General features: G+C 43.0%; 1 protein-coding gene across 7 annotated transcripts in view; it reads left to right on the top strand.

Moving 5' to 3' along the window:
- The window catches only part of LOC107993786 (protein groucho-like), a 57,265-nt gene that overhangs the window by 26,222 nt on the left and 13,204 nt on the right, over positions 1 to 17,839 (top strand). For 6 of the 7 annotated variants that reach the window (XM_062076202.1, XM_062076206.1, XM_062076208.1 and 3 more), the window contains 4 exons: positions 6,040 to 6,084; positions 8,329 to 8,466; positions 14,728 to 15,004; positions 17,031 to 17,056. In XM_062076202.1, coding sequence (XP_061932186.1) covers positions 6,040 to 6,084; positions 8,329 to 8,466; positions 14,728 to 15,004; positions 17,031 to 17,056 — 486 coding nt within the window. The remainder of the gene's footprint in view (positions 1 to 6,039; positions 6,085 to 8,328; positions 8,467 to 14,727; positions 15,005 to 17,030; positions 17,057 to 17,839) is intronic. The other variant, XM_062076203.1, reaches the window with a different exon arrangement.

The following is a 17,839-nucleotide window of genomic DNA, read 5'->3' as shown; positions in this document are numbered from 1 at the left end:
TCGCCGCACCGACTTTACATTGGCCTGTTACACCGCGCGCATCTCCCCTGTTCAGGTATATACACAGAGACATGGACAGGCAAAGACGGGCCACGTGTTCGCTCGTGTATCTGTATATTTATCTTGCGCACCTACTGTGCATAGCTAATGATCGCAAGAGAGCAGAGGTTCTCATCGGTTTCTCAACGAGAGAAGGTTATGGAAAGAAACAGAGTTGTTTAAAACTGTGTTGAAAATTTCGAGTAAACTTACTTTGTTGTACATGCTTAAATAATACGTGTTAGTTAATCTATTAGCTATTATTATAAGAGAGTAACTATTAAATTTTGCCTGGAAACGTCTCCAGGATTTCATACATCATTTCTTTCGTTTCTTCTATGGAAATAATTTTTCTGATTATTCTTATGGGATTTATAAACAACCGCTTCATGAAACACATTTTCAACATTTCTGAAAGTTAAAAATACAGTAAAAGGAACTCTCACTGTCCTCACCTTTCATCGATTTTCCTTTCTTGAATATTTAAAAAATTATCGATTCTACTCCCTTATATCGAATGCTTGCTTTTTCATCGATCGCTCCGTAATTTTCGTCTCTTCGTCGACAATTCAATATAAAAATCACGTAAAATACATGCTTAAAGAACAGTATATACACCGACGAGAGTATACAACGAGCCGTCTTCGGGCACCTAATGACAAAGTAATACGAGAGCGATATAACGGCGCGCGAGCAATGCTGAAGGATAATGTAGTTGCCCTGGTTGGCTTGTATAACCGAATGCTTTCCAACGATCGACCGCCGTAAACCAGTCTAATTATACCGATCCGCGTGTCCCGCGAGGAAATCCGAGCCGCGCTCGCCCGCCGCACGCAAGATGGGATTTATTGCCGGGCGTTTTCATGGTAAATGCCCCGCAGTTAACCCTCGCAAAATTGGACTGCGTGCGTGTATAGGGAGGGAGCTGGTTTACGGAGTGGTGGGAGTTTATCGTTGTCCCGGTGACATAATTAATCGACGTTGATATCGTATCGCTTATTTGGGAAAGAATCGGTTAATTCCAGATATTTCGCTTCTCGAAAGTTGGAAAGTAGGTTTTGGGAGATTTTTTTCCTACATCCCTTTTTTGCTAGATTTTCGTGTCGAGTTTTCTTCTTCCATTTTTTTCACGTTGTAAGTAAATTCACGTTGGATTGTTTCCAATATTCGAAATGTTTCGCTTCTCGGAAGTAAGAAGGACAGGAAGTCGAAAATTTTGGAAGCGCGTTTTGAACGAATTTTTAAAAATTTTTTTACGTCGTAAACTAATTTATTTTGGGTTATTTGGAAAAAATCGATTTCGATTATTTTTCGTCAATATTCGAAATGTTTCGCTTTTCGGAAGTAAGAAGAACAGGAAGTTGATGTCAGAAAATTTTGGAAGCGCGTTTTGAACGAACTCTTAAAAATTTTTTTACGTCGTAAACTAATTTATTTTGGGTTATTTGGAACGTTGGGGGAAAAAATCGATTTCGATTATTTTTGCCGCGTCAATATTCGAAATGTTTCGCTTTTCGGAAGTAAGAAGAACAGGAAGTTGATGTCAGAAAATTTTGGAAGCGCGTTTTGAACGAATTTTTAAAAATTTTTTTACGTCGTAAACTAATTTATTTTGGGTTATTTAGAACGTTGGGGGAAAAAATCGATTTCGATTATTTTTGCCGCGTCAATATTCGAAATGTTTCGCTTCTCGGAAGTAAAAAAGGATAGGAAGTCGATGTTAGAAAATTTTGGAAATGCGTTTTGAACGAATTTTTAAGAATTTTTTTACGTAAACTAATTTATTTTGAGTTATTTGGAAAAAATCGATTTCGATTATTTTTCGTCATTGTATTCGAAATGTTTCGTCTCGTCGGAAGTGAGAAACGAGAGTTGGATGTCGAAAGGTTTCTGCAAGGTTTTCTTTTAATAGATTGTACGCTTTCGTCGAGTTTCCTTCTTTTCTAATTTTTTTTCACATTGTAAACCAATTTATTTCAGTTTGTACTTTAGATAGAAACTTTAGATTTAGAACATTTACATGTAGGCGGAGTTCATGTTAGCAAGTTTACGAGTAAGAAAACAACTATAACGTGTTCCTCTATTAATTCTGAGGCATTATATGTGTACGTAACGTAGACAACCTTGCGCGTTTTTTTTATTTCATCCATTTCCAAGAGATTGTTATGTTTCGTTATTTATGTTTCCTCGTAATTTTCTGTTGCACGTTAAGATCAAGACTATTCGGTAGCAAGTTTGAACTTGTTTCAAATGGTTTCTCTTGGCTAATAAAATTATGTTTTTCATCCATCTCAATTAGTTTTAGTACACTGGATTCTTCCACATAACGTTAATAACCGATATAAAGACACACGTGTGTTAACGTTTCCAATCTTCCTCCAAAGAGCGTTTCGAGAAAAACTCGTACTTCCTTATCCGCTTTCTAACCTAATATTTTCACTCAGACTTTAAACATCTGATATATATATATATATATTTATATCAACGAATCACAAGAATACGATACGTCTTGTTCGAGATAGGTGTACATCGGCCCGATATACTAATTTATCGTTGTCCCTTACTCGATACGGTGTTCCTCCTCGGGTCCTGTTTTTCCCTCGGACACTCGGATAAGAGGGAGTGTCTCCCTCGTCTCCCCTTTCTTGCCTCTGTTGCACGGGCCGTTGTACAGACTTAATTGGCGCGGAGGCGACTAGTTTAAACACGATTAATCAAGCGAACGAGCCAACACGGGCGTGGAGGAAGTCGGGAGGGGGAAAGAGAGAGAGAGAGAGAACTCCACGGAGATTTATCGACACGAGCCACGTTTGTTCCTCGGCGAGGTATACCAAGACACGTTCTGCCTCATAATTTCTGTTACCGTGGAATGTAGATTTCGTTGCCCCCGGGACGTTATTATTGCGTGTAACATGCACTAAACGCATTGTTCCACGCTAACGAATACCGGCTTCTATGAACGTCCTCGTAAATATTTCCAGCCAAGTGTTGGTTTCATCGTTGCGCGTACGATAACTGTACAGGTATTAGCACCGTGAAATTTCTCTTTTTATCGCTCGTTTCATTTCGTTTCGCCGTAACGGAGAACGTTTTCTGAATTTCGAGGTTTATGTTTGACGGTTTTATAGTCGATGTTATTATATTGACCTCTTTAGTTAAAATTTCCTGTCTAGCGTTTCGAAACGCAAGTGAAAACTGACGCTTTTATCGTTATGTTTGCGCCGTCCTTGCGTGTCGCGAGAAAAAACAGAAAGGAAAAAAAAGAAAAGAACGAAATGGACGTGCGGTGAGCACGTCCAGAGTTTCGCTTGAAAAAAAAAAGAAAAATTAGAAATCCATAAACGATCATTTATAGATTTCGCATTCTATGATAATATCGTAGATTCGCGTGTAATTTTCACGATTTTCGGCTGAAACGCTTGATCGTTCGATTTCCTCCCCCTTGGAATCCCCTCAGCGAGATCACTCTCTCTCTCTCTTTCTGTTGCACGGAGGAGCAATAATACCGGAGGCAGTGAAAAAAAGAAAAAAGGGCCAGGCCTCCGACAAAAGATCGCTTGTTAACTCGCTTAAACGACAGTGTACAGGGTTACGTCTCGGTGGGGTGTCGGTGGCAAGGCGGAGCCGACGACAGAGATGGAGAGGAAGAGATTAGAAAGAGAGGGGAGGATTGGGTTGGCGAGGAGGAGATAAGGAAAAGAGGGAGGAGGCGAATCGGGGGAGAGATCGCGTGCTTTTTTCTCCTTCTCTTTGTCGAGTTCATTAACAAGCGCCACGTTAAGGACGCCGGTCGGTACCAGGGGTCGAGGCCCGTCACGTTAATTTGTTGTGCAAGCCATAATGAGTCGCGGAAGTTGGTCCAGAGAGCGCGCTACTACTCTAAGGGCCGGGATGGCTGGTGTGCTGATCGTCGTCGCTGCCGGTTCCCGCTGCTTGCTGCAGTTGATCTTAACAACCTCTGCTGCTCCTCCGCCTCCTCTGTGTGTCCTCTCTTCCTCTCCTCACCCGCCTCTTCTCAACCCTCTATTACCCGTTCCTTCCTTTCCATCGGTGGCTCGCTTCAACCCCCTTCTCCCTCGGGTGGAATAACTTACTTACGACGCAATTAATTCGCCCGTGTAATTACGAGGCTAATGGCCCGTAAAATTAAGAACCTGTACCTGGCTCTCGAGCGTGTTGTACGCGTTCTGCCACCCCCTTCGTTCCTCCTCCTCCTCTTGTCTCTCTCTCTCTCTCTCGCGTCTCGTTTCAATCCCCTACTCCTGTCTTATTCGCTTTCTGCCCACCTAGCTCTGTCTCTCTCTCTCTCTTCCTCCTGCTCACACTCCAATTCGCTCCCTCGCGCAAAATCGTATATATACAACCGGTCGCTCGTGCCCTCTCTCTGGAGTGTACTCGGCTAGACTCGATTAAGTTTATCGCGATTAACGATAATTAATAACGCGTTACCGCGGAAAGTGCAGAGCCGCGTACCGAGAGGGGAGTAGAGGGTAGGGAGGGGGATATAGTTGAACGCCGTGCTCGTTCTCGAGATTAATGGTGGCCGGGGATGTTAATGACGCAAGGAGGAGGGAGGAGGCGGTGACGAGGGACAGGTGGTGGGCAAGCGGTGCCTCTCTGTTTCCCTCGGCCGAGAGGGGAGCGAAAAGGGAGGAAGAAAAATAGGGGAGAAAAAAGTAAGAAGGAAGGAAGACGAATCTGGCAAATGATGTTAAATTGCCGGCACCGAAGAGACGCCGCTGCGGCCACCGTATGGACACGATGCTAAATGACCGCCGAGACTTCGGAGCCGACTGTTAAGTAATGACGCTACAAAACGGTCTCTTCGGTAAAATGCTCGTTTACCGTAATTATGACCGCCGCCTCATCGCGGCCCCGCTAACGACCGGCGTTGATAGCCGATGAAAGACACTTCGCATCGGCAATTCTAGCAGCTCCCCTCGATGTCGTAACACAACGGACCACGCGATGTTATTGTTATTTTCGTCGAGCCCCGTTTCCGTTTTTAAAAGACGCGCAAAGGTTTTCTTTCGGGGAGAGGAGGGGAAGAAATATTTTTTATTTTCTTTGATTCCTGGGGGCGAGATTAAAGGTTTTAAAATTTTGGATATTCCAAAATTGGCCTTAATTCTTCTAATTCTCTTTCTAATTCTTGTTGAACTTTTAGTTTCTTTCTTTCTTCTTTTTCTGTAGTAATTTCGACGGTGTAGTAGAAATTTAACGTTTTGCAATTCTGTGAAAGATTCTTGTGTATTCTTTCTATTTTAGTAATATTACAATTGTGCGTATAATCGTGGATATTATGTGAAAGTTAATTATTGTCATCGCTTCGAAAAAGTAATTATAAACGAAGAAAATGAGAGAATATTATGTGGACGTTAAAGCAGTTGAATTTTTATCTTTCTTCTTTCGTGTTTTGATGTGTTTCTGCAATATTATGAATTTTCCTTTATCATCGGGAAAACACGGCGCTGGGACGTTATGCAACCTATTACCGCCTGTTATTTCTACTAAAAGCATCAAAATGACGAAACGACTGTATAATGACATTGTACGTAATGAAAGTGCATATTTTTGAAATAACGGATCCCCGTCTAACACATGACGCTTAATTTACGTTAAATCCATCTCGTAACTCTCGAAAATAAGTCTTGAAAAACTCATTTTTTTTACCTTATCTCTATTACTTTACGCTTTTCTCCTTAAACCCACTCGCGGGCTCGAGACAGATTCGATCAGTTGATTGCAAAATACACGTATGTAAATTTGGATTATCGTTCCAATTACTAATTCGACGTAATCTTATGGATAGGGAAAAAACATTGCATTCGTTATATATAGATATCGTTATTTGAAAAGCTGAAATTTAAAAAAATTAAAAACTAAATTTCTAATTTACTCGACTCACTTTTCCTCCTCCTGCTTTTCCTACTTTTATTCATTTACGCCGATCGATTCTCATTCTGATTTCGATTCTGATTCTCGTTCTCTCTGTTGCAGTACTACGAGATGTCGTACGGGCTAAACGTGGAGATGCACAAACAGGTAAATTTCACCACTACTCCCTTTCGCAAAGTTTCTTCCCTCAACAACATTGTCTCACCACGGGAAATTAACACGCAAACCGTTCGCGCATTCTTTTTCCTTCTCTGTTTGGCGACGAGTCTTTGCCATCCGTTCGCTCTCTTCGAGGCTCCGCATCGGTTAACGTCGCGTGTTTACCCGAGTCGTTAAAGAGGGATATAAGTTTGTCCCACGTACACGGCCGAATAAACATTTGCCTCGCGATCACTCCGCCACGCACACACGCCGCATTCACCATTTTCGATCCGCTTTGTCAACTGGCCATTTCAGGAGAGAGGAGGGGCGCGTTCGATGAATCGACCTCTTATATCGTGTATATTTTTCTTTTTTGTATAAATTTTTTTCGATACGCTTGCCAACGAAAGCGACTTTTAACGTTTCGTTATAAGCACGAATAAATTCGATTGTAATCAAGCGTTCGAAAATATTAATGTCGCTTTAGAGAGTTTTTAATTGGAATACGTTTTCTACTTATTAATTAATAACTGGATCGTTTAACTGGATGTCGATCCAGATTTATTAGAAATTTACGTAGGAAAAATATTTGTGTCGAGAGATTAAAATACAAGGCTTGATCGAAAAGCTTGATAATCATCGAGGCTTATTAGAGATTTGCCGATCTATCCGCAAACAGATAAATTATTTTTTTACATTTCTTAATAACCTTAATTTAATTCCTTATCTGTTGCGGCTTATTGGAATTTATCATTTTACTCGACTTATCGCCAAGTTCGAAAGTCTTAAGATACATTGTATCAAAATTGAAGATACGAAATTTGATCATCGAGATTCACTAAACAAGGTAGAGATAGATTTAACGATAAACGTTAACATAAAGATAACACGGGATTTTAATTTACAGAATTATTCCCCGATAATGACGATCAATCTTCTTCCCAAATACAAACTTTTCTGCGTACAATCCCCACGACCGCTTAACAAAAATTCTTTTGCATATCCTTTTCAAAATCCGGCTGGAAGAGAAAAAATTCGTCCCTTAACTTTTGCAAATACAAATATTTCGCCCTTAAGATTGGCCTGAAATCGCATCGTTAAACCGAGCCGTGACGCGAACCTTTTATACTCGTCTCGTTAATCATCCACCTTACGTCTGGTCGCGTCGCTTATTTCCGCGGTGCCTTTTTGCGAGCTTCCCGCGACGAAAATAGAGGGCCGCTCGCGCTCTAGAAATACGCGAGTTCGATGGGTAAATCGCGAGCTCCTCGCATTCCGCGCCGGTTGAAGAGGTTGACGTTGACGCTCGGTTTTGAAAATATCGCTCTGAGAATACCGTTGACACGCGACGACGAAAAACGGATTCCAATTTTTGTACGACGGAACGGTGGGGGACGCCTGCCTTTCGACAAATTTATTACGCACGCATAGGACATTGAAAGACGCGAGAATCGAGACGCGTTGAATCATCGTAGGAATGAAACGAGCGGCGCGAACAATAACAATAATAATAATAATAGTAATATAATAATACGTTGGAAATTTTTGACGGATCGTTTCGTTTTTTTTTTTTTTTTTCACTCGAGGAAAAAACGCGGTATTCGCTTCGGCGAAACGCATCGTTAATAGAAATAAATGAAATTTATTCGGGACTAAAATTAATAGGAATTAATTTAAATTCAAATAAATAGAAATTAATTACGTACATAGGAATAAACGATCGGTCACGAAAATATGAAAATACATTCAAATTATAGGCAGCTTTCGAAAGTAGCTTATCGAGTATCAACCAGTCGATATAAAATATCCAGTATTGCTTAACCGCAAGGATTAATGACCTAGCCGACTAAATAAAACTATTCATATAAATCTCGAACGTGATTTTACCTCGAAATTAACCAAGTATTTATCAAACTTTCCACGCGCGACTTGAATCGCCCTTTCTATACTTTTTCATCGCTCTAAGTTTTAGAATCGTCCAAGTCTCCCCTTAAAAAAAAAAATCCTCCCTTTCAGAAGCAAGTTCAAAAAATTCTCGAGATTTTCCCTCGTTAAATAAAACGATCGTCCACGGAAAAGTTAAAAGTGTGAAAGTGATCGAATGGCTTCGTTCGCCATCGAAAGAGATACAGATAGGCTGTGTCGTCGATCCACTGTGCCGAGTTAGAAAAGAAAAGGAGGAGGAAAGTCGGAAATCGAGATATTCGTCGCGTTCACTGGGGGACGACTAACTCGTCGTTTCTGTTGCAGGCCGAAATATCGAAGAGACTGAACGCGATCATCGGACAGATCCTGCCCTTTCTGTCTCAGGAGCATCAGCAGCAAGTGGCGACCGCTGTTGATAGGGCGAAACAGGTCACGATGACGGAGCTGAACTCCATAATTGGGGTAAGTGCGCATCATGCCCCGTAATTGACTAATTTTCCGAGGAACGAGAGCTGGTTGCTCGATTGCTGCGTTACACGTCGGAATATCGCAACAGGTGCATCGTGAAATTACGCGTCTCCGTCGTGGAAAAGGTTATTGGGAATCGCTCGACGATCGAAACCGCCATTTCTGGAATATATACAACGATGCGTGAAGCGTGTTCGAAGAATTTTGTCAATTTTTTTTTTAAGAATGCGTAAAATCATCAGGAAACGTACGTGAATTACTTTAATCGCGGGGATGGAGATTTTTTTCGAATATAAATTTCGAATATATCCCTGCGATCCAAATTGTTACCTGGATTTATATGGATAAATGTTAGAAAATTAGGACCGGGTAATTAGCGTTCTTTTTCATCGATCGTCTATCACGCGTGAAATGTGACTTCCAATCAATCTATGTCGATCAAAAGGGCGAAGCTCCTCTTCGAATTACATGCACTTTACCCGAAATGACACATTTTACTTCGTTCAACACAACGTTGATTATATACATTATATATATCCGCAGGATCGTTGGCTCGGTAAAAAAGTATATTAAACCGATATAAATTCACATCTTCATCCCAACGATGGAGTTAATAACCTTTAATCTATGCATACAAAATGGCCATTTCGACCGAACCTCTCATACCGTCCATCTTTCTTTCCCCGCCCCTCCATTTATACCCCGATATACTTTCCTCACCTTCGAGGCGAGGTATCGCATGTTCCACACTTAGAATTTCCGTTGTATTTTGGTGGCCGAGGAAGGAAAGGGGTGTACACACGCAAAAACCTAATACGAAATACAGGACACGCGACCGGCCGTTTATTCGGCGAGCAGGTAATTTAAGGTCGTTAAGTCGGGTGAATCATTTTTATGTGTCCATTATCTCAGGGCCGAACGTCAGCTTTTACTTAAAAAAAAAAAGAAAAAACTTTTTCCCTCGACATCAGCATCCCTTCTTTGATCTCGATTTAATTTACATAATAATCTAAAATCGGGTGCGTGTAATGGTACTTGTAATCGGTCAGAAAAATCTTTATACGTTTTTACGTATCAAGCGAATATCGAGTGTAAAGTTATTAAATTCAATAACAATTCTGTTTTATTATATATATATAACTTTCTTGATACATAAGTATAATGGATTGTACCGTTTCGACGAAGCAGATGAAAAAGAGATCTATATATATAAAATACATTAAATGAAACAAGAAGCATGGAAAAATAATGTGAGAAGACGGATTCAATCGACGAGGTTAATATCCCGAAGAAATATCTCTTCTCCATATATATAACAGAACCGCATATTAATCGAGATAAATTACAAATTTTTCACAATCTTAACTTCTTAAACTGTTTCCAAAAACTTTTTTCTTCTCCTGATAATTTATAAAATTGACGAGAAACGACATTCTTCAAACGCGACGTTAATTTTATTATTCGAGCGACAAAAAAACCCATCGTGCTTGTCCAACCATTAAGATTAAGATTACACTAGTTATATCTAAGATTGGTTCTAACGTTAAAGGGAAAAAATAAGAATTTCCTAATAATCTCTGGACGGCACACCGACTTTTACGAGCGAGCGTAAGTATGCACGGTATTGGAGGGAGTGGCGCGTCCTTTAATCGCGGGGAGCGACTCGTGTACGACAGACTTCCGGTGGGAAACGTTTTTCTCATACTCATACGCGGCGCGTACACGATGATAGCAGCGGGGTCGACGAATGCGAAATTGGCATTCGGCCGCCGCGGCACGTATAATTGAGTTCCGACTCGGTTCTCGCGTGCACGACTAGAATAATTCCGATGGCCTAAACGAATGCACGGCCCTCGTCACCACCTCCCCTCCTCCCTCTGGCCACGCTTGAATTATTCTTTCCGCACGCGCGCCGCGCCGCGCCGCGTGTTGAAAAGCTCGGCAGTCGTCGAGCCGAAATTTCTGAAACGCGAGGTAATTTATGCTCGATGGCTTGCATTAGACAAATTTGGTTGTGCTTGCGATTTTTCCCTCCCTCCTCGTTCCGTGAATTATATCGGATGAAACGAGTTAATTGAAGTTTGTCGTAGATTCGAGTATTGTTTTTTTCTTCGACGAACTTGTTCCAGCTACGAGTCGTACAATTTTTGTCAAAACTACAATTATGAACGAATTTCATTTTATTGATCGAGCCTGTTGCGAAGATCGATCTGGTTCGATTAAAAAGAAGAGGAAAAGAGTACGAAGGAAAGAGAGGCACGAAATTCGCAATCCGTTGCAAACACAAAATCAGTTCGGCCCGTCCTCGATTTAACGAGCGCACAAATCGTCTGATCGAGGTCATGACACAAACCGCAATCTGCAGTTGCGTAATACGCGTCACTGGCATGCGGGGACATAATCAGCGCGTGCACTCAGCGCCGGCTAGTGGCTAGTACAAGGTGAAGCCGGCAGCGTTTACACGTGCGCATGCACTCCTCGTTCGAAGCATACGTTTGGTGCATTCGGATACGTAGGAAGGAAAGGAGGGAGGCGAGCCGCGTTTCTCGAGACTCTCTCTTTGGGTTGGAACGAAGTGGTGATGAACGGAGAGAGAGAGAGAAACCGCGATATAAACCCATCCGAGGAGAAGAAGAAGGGAGAAGTGAGAAAGAGAGAGAAGCGACGAACGCAGTTGGTAGGGCAGAGACACGTAGATAGTATGGATGAGACAGCAGCAGTAGGGGCTAAAGGCTGAAGGGACGACAGAGGCAAATAGACATAAGCGCCAACCCCCATGAATATGTATTACTCGGTAAACAGGGGTTGAATCAATATTTCGTTTAATAACACTGCACGTTGGAACGCAATTCTCCTCTCCTCTCTCTCTCTCTCTCCTTCCACCTCCATCCATCCTCCTGATTGGACCTCTCTCTTTCGCCCTATTGCGTCCTATCTGTCCCTTCCTTCTCCTCCTCCTCCTCCTCCTCTTCTTTCCATCGCACGCTTTCGTGCACGCACGAAGAGAGATAGAGGGAGAGATAGAGAGAGATAGCCAGCCCAATCCCAACCCTCTACCCTAGCCGCCGACCAAGGGGTGCATTTGTACAGGCGCACAGGATATTCCCTGACACGTATTTAAACGCACAGGTATGGACGAGTCGCACCTCGGGCAACGCGCTATGGTGCCGATCCACCCCTCGGGCCAGCCAACCCCTGCTACCACCCTCCCTTTCCGCGTATTATTCACGCCGCGTTAAACCTCGTTTAGGACTATTACGTTTCGTTTGCCGCCGCTGCACGAACGACGACCTGCTCCTCCTCCTCCTCCGTTGCTTATACCGAATACCGAATTGAATACCGTCGCTTGGGGAGGGGGTTGTGCACGATTTTCTCTGTGCATCCGCGTATTTATCGCGGACAAGCGGACTGTTTTTTTTTTCTTCTTTTTTTGTTATTCTCCATGCAACGAAGGTACGGAATAATTGCTTGGGCGAAAATGCGATTTCCGATGGAAATAACCTTGCCGTTTTTCCACCCACCCTTCCTGCCGCTTTGAACATCGCCCGATTATTGCTCGTTCGATGACCACGACTACGCTTTTCGAGCTTCTCTCTCTCTCTCTAGTTTTTCATTCCTTTCCCGTGGAAAAGGGGAGGGAGAGAATGGTACAAATGGCGTTTTATTCGTGTTTGGCGGGTGACACGGTGTCGTGTCACGATCGTCGATCGATGAGGTGTCGAAATGTAATCGATACGTTTTGTCATGTATGAAGCGGGCAATGATTATATATACGACGCGATGGTAATGGTGATGCACGTTGCTATAGGCGTTCGAGGTAAAAAAAAAAAGAAAAAAAATGGTAATTTATGCAAATCGTATTCTTGGATCGGGCGAGCGTTATATTACGTGGAAAAGTTGTACGGTGATTCAGTGGCTGTGAATCCTCTCCGGCAAATGAGCGAGTTAATGAAAACGAGTCGATTATTCGCGACCAATCGCGTCATCGTTGCGCTATATTTTTGGTAGACTCGTTTGAAATAATATACGTAAGTACATCGAGTGTATTTCTATGATCTCGTGTGTCTTTCGAATTCCATTTCCCCGAATTGAATTTAGATAAAGCGAAAGGTTATCTTTGAAACCTTTCGATAAAATTATTTAACCGTCTTTCTTTTCTTTCTTTTATAAATAAACGCTTTCCTTGCTTCTCCTCCGAAACATTGGTTTAAACGTCTGTCGTGAACTATCTGTCGTGGAAACTAACGCGTTTGTGAAATACTGCGATATTTCGTAATTAACGTTAACTCTTGGTCAACGAAATTCCAAACGAGATTGTTCGTTTGGCAAAATGAGAATCGATATTTCACGATTCTATTTTGTTTTGTTCTTGCACTTTATTTATTATTTTTACAGGGTATCTTCCAATTTCCATTGGCGAAACATCATAATGCGCAGTATGAAAGAAGATAAAATGGTTTATTAAAAAATTGATAGGAAAGATGTGAAATAACGGACGGATTTTCGATAATATTCACATTAATTTCGTTTCCAAGTGTATTTGTCGTAAATACATTTGTTGAATTTACATTTACGAAAAATTAAATTTACTTAATCTATACGATTTTTGTATCAATTCCTATTTCATGATAATATTTTTCTCTTGTATTTTCACCGAAGGAACAATTTTTTTATGATTTGTATATAGCAACACTCGTTGAACTCGTTCAAACTTTCCATCGAATCAAAAATTAATCCATTGTTATTTCGTATTTTCGTAAATACAATCGTATTATTCGTTTGGAAAGAAACTTTTTCAATCTCTGTTCAACTCGCGTAAAATTAATTCATCCTGAAACATGTTTATACACATACACACATATATATAGAAAAACCAAATTTCTATTCAATTCCCCATTTTTACATATCCAAACTTATTAAATATTTTAACGTTTCTATCATAGATATTTTTCTCCCCTGTTAAAAATACAAACATCCCAGTTTATTTATCCCTTTCACGAAAATCCTCTTTCAAACAGAAAAAGGAAGAGAAGCATCATTCCCTATTTCCCTGTCGCCTGGATGAAAACTCGAGCGCGAAAAGAGTTTCGTTTCGTTCCCCGAAAAATCGATACGTCCCTGAAAAATGAACGTCGACGAGCGGTGGCGGTGGTGGTCACCCCTCCTCCAACGTTTCAACCATCTCGCGCGATCTCTCCATCGCCCCCTTTTCGTTCGTCGAACGGGCCTCGGCCATAGAGAAAGTGGGGGGGAAGGGAAAAAAAAGTTGTTGCGCGCGTCAAAAGCCCCTCGCCGGAAGTCGAGTGGCCGCAAGGCAAATTGCGAGCTACATCCGTGGAGTAGGTACACGTGCACAGAGCGGCGCAAATACGTCCCTGGGGGGTAAACTGTGCTGCGGGAAGAGACCATACGAGCTGTATACACACGGCAAAGCCGCGACCCCTCGTCTCTCTCTTGGCCCATTCAGCGACAGTCCAGGAAAATAACTATCGTACACAATCGGCGCGTAGCCCGAGAGGGGTTATTTCGCATAATCCACCCTCGTCGGTGCGGCCACGACCCCACGTTCCACGGGAACCGTGTGTTATTTCCTCTCCCCTCGTCCCTTTTCACCGTCTCTCTCTCTCTCTGCCGATCCTAAATACCTAAGTGAAATCCACGATAAGCATGATTCGCGCACGTAACGAGTTTACCGGCCTCTGTTATCCCCTCTTGATCTTACCCTGGATTTCTCTCCCCTTGCACAGCCTCTGTCCTGCTTTCGTTCGATTCTATTCCCTCTCTCTCTGGCTCTTTATCCGTGCTCGGTCCCTCGTGTCGATTCGTCCCCTCTCTATTTCTCGCTCGCTTCTTATGGAGTAGCTCTTGGGACCCTCTGATCGCCGCCACTGGTCCGCCCGCAAGGGCACTCGAGCACGGATTCGTTTTCACCCTTGCTACGTATGACGTCAGGATGGGGATGACATTTCATCCTGATTAGGTGGAAACCGCGCGAGGAAATATATATATATATATTTATATCCGGGAGATAAAGATTGGCATACATTCGAGCGCTTGCCTCATGGACACGTATTATTTTTATTCGAATTTGTTCGTTACGTTCCAAGAATGCAATTTGAACAAAACCTTGTACACGTACGATGTTGATTTTAATTATAATTCGTGTGTAATTGTCGTTAATCAACTCGAATGAATGAACAACGGATGGATTGGAAGGATAGAAAAGTACAATTGTGGTTTTTTCGTGGGTTACAGCAACAGAGACCCGATATATCAAGATTGCTGCAACAAATGCATGCTCAACAACTGCCACCGGGGACGGCGCTAGGCGCTCATCCGGGGCTACCCGGACTTCCGGGACTAGGACCAGCTGCAGGACTTCCGGTGCCAACTTCCGCCTCCGCCGCACTTCTTAGCCTTGGCTTGACGCCGGGGGCCGCCACTGCACCCGGCACAACAGCGGCTCATCCGCTATCGATGCTGAGTAAACCGGAATTGCATCGTCAGCCCGACGATTTAAAGAGCAACGGTGGTGAGTATATTTTGGGTTTTTCTTTCTGCCTTAATTTTCCCACTATCTTCTCCGAAAAAGATCGTAGACTTCGATTAACCGTGAACGATTAATAATCTTATCGTTTCATTTTTAACCCTTTGACCCTTTTCAATAATTTTTATTTTCTTTCTTCTTTTTCTCTTCTTCTTCTTCTTCTTTTTTTGTTTTATTTGTTATGATATCTGGTTGTAATTTTATTTTTTCGTGAAATCGAGAGCGTTACAACAAGGCTCGTTTATATGTATTTCTTCAATGAGATATACTTTTTATAAATGTTATTATAATTTGTTATCGAAACGGAAATCGGGATAATGAAGACACCGGGATGAGATCTACTCGATATTTGCACAAAGGCTCGTTCATTTTACTAGAAAAGTCAACAAAGACGATAATAAAGATGACGATATTGTTTGACTGTAGTAGTACGTTACTCGTAAAATATGCTTCCGATGAGACGGAATCATTAAACAAACCGCCTATTTCCAACAAGCGCGAACAGCACACGCGAGTGAATCATACGCGAATCCAGCTTTCAAACAAGTCGAAGGGTTAATTATGACGTAAAACGCACGCAGTGCTGAAAATCGTGCTCGATCAAAATCAGACACCTCGTCTTCTACACGAAATTACGCGAAATTTCTTCCCCCTCCTCCCTAATTCCAGCTATTCCAAACATCTACGACCCCTCCATCCTCCCCCTTCTCCTCCTCCTTCTTCTCTCCGATTCAAGAATCACCAGAATTAGCGCCAGTTAATTCCCACCTTCCACGACGCGTTATCCCTCCCTCTTTACGATTCCAAAAAACCGCAGAAGACCACCGCGTGACACGCCACCCCCTTTCACGATCCAATTCCTCCTCCCCTCTTCCCCACGAGAATCGTAAAACCCCGGGATACTCGTTATACGCATACCTTCCGCCCTTTCACACGATTTTAATTGCCACCTCTGCGGGCAGCGCGGCGGGAAAAGAAATTAACGAAATTCCGGCCTTTGGTCACGTTCGAGTGGCGCTGCGATATAACACACACACACACACCCACCCACAGCGAATCGCATCCGCGCTCGCGCCGACGCTCGCTCGAGTTCAACGCTGTGCAAATCGTCCAGACTCGTCGACGAGCGAGGGGGATAGATTTTTTCTCTTTTTGTCACCATCATCCGTTTGATCCCGCTTTTGCCGATATCCTCCCCCTCCCGCCCTCCCTCTGGAAAAAAGGGAGAGCGCCAGTCGATCGGCCGGTCGCGCGCGCGTATATATATATATATACCGATATACTCACTGTATATGCGCGTGTGTGCCATCGAAAGGGATGGATGCGCCACTCTGGACAGCGAGGGAATATGGGGGGTGGAATGTGGAGAGAGAAAAAAAAAAATACGTAGCCGACGTGACGCGAGCGCGCGGCTCGGCTCGGCTCGGCTCCGCTCGGCGCTCGCTCGACTGGAAATTTTCAAAGCGCTTTTCGGGTATCCGCTTTCGAGGGAGGGGGGGGGAGGGTGAGCGTGTTTGCGTCACCCTGTTAGCGGACACCGGCGGTTTTGAGCGAAAAGCGCATAAATATGCATGAAGATCATTTATACGGGCGCCGCTCGCGCTTCTACGCCACACGCCTGTGCCACACGCCTATACAGTCGCGTGCGCGCATACATACACACACACACACATACGTACACGTAGAACGTTGCAGCCTATCCCTTCGTCCTCCCACCCCCTACTGTCTCTCTTTTATGGGCACGTTATTAACATTTTATCGACGCGCGGTGGCCAGAATTTCGACAGTTTTTTTTTTTCTCTTTCTTTTTTCTTCTCTCTCTCTCTCCCTCCCTCCATCCGTTCATCTACCCTTCCATCATCCACCCACTAAACATCCTCCCGTCTCGCCTGTCCCGAAGTCATGCATGAAAATGATTTTTTTTTTTTTTTTTCCACTCCCCTAGCCTACGTTTAGAAACGTTTCGCACGGCTTTTTTGACTGACGACTGTTTGCATTTGTCTCGTTACAGGTCTCAGCTCGACCGAGGAGAGACACGTGAGTAGAAAATATTTCGTTCTATTTTTTTTTTGTTTTTTATTCTCTAGCTCTTTTGCGTTTCGTCTTTGCGTCCCTCGTATTTTCGCTCTCCCACCCTTTAAATCTCTCTCTCTCTCTCTTTCTCATCTTTCCCTTTTTTGCGATTATTATTATTATTATTGTTATTTTTGGTTTTTCTTTTTATTTGAAATAACGCCACGACGAGTCAACCGTGGGATTTTTTCTCTTTTTTTTTTTTTCTTTTTTAGAAATTACGAAACGAACCGGGGAGGAATTAAAGGATTCGCATTTGGACACTCGTAGTTTAACAGTTTACCTCCCTTTTTTTCCATTTGTGTGTTTTCATTTTTCGCACCTCCCTCCCTCCCTCCCTCCCTCCCCCAGTTACGCTATATTTAGCTTCCTTCTCGCCGCTTTTAACGAGTAATTTACGGAACGGTTGACACGCTTAGCGACGCAAAAAATCACGCGCAACAATAACGTCGGTCGTTCCGAATTAAATTATTAATGGACGTTGAAGTGGCGGCGACGTGGCGCTCTTTGTTAAAATTTTCGAGCATCAGAGAGATCGGGAGAGGGATGGCGTGGACAGAGATATCGCATTGGCGGGATAGAAGGGGGGGGGATAGAAAGGGATGAGGTCTCGCGCGCGCGCACGGGCTTTATTTTTCACGTGTCGTAATTAAGGTTTACTACGCAAATGAAATTATGTCAGCGCCGCTGTTTTATCGCGGATGAAACAATAATATGCGCCGAGATTTACGGGCCCATATTTTCGCC

The sequence above is a fragment of the Apis cerana genome, linkage group LG6 (genome assembly GCF_029169275.1).
Source record: "Apis cerana isolate GH-2021 linkage group LG6, AcerK_1.0, whole genome shotgun sequence".
Taxonomy (NCBI): domain Eukaryota; kingdom Metazoa; phylum Arthropoda; class Insecta; order Hymenoptera; family Apidae; genus Apis; species Apis cerana.
This window is presented reverse-complemented; position numbering and strand designations above follow the sequence as displayed.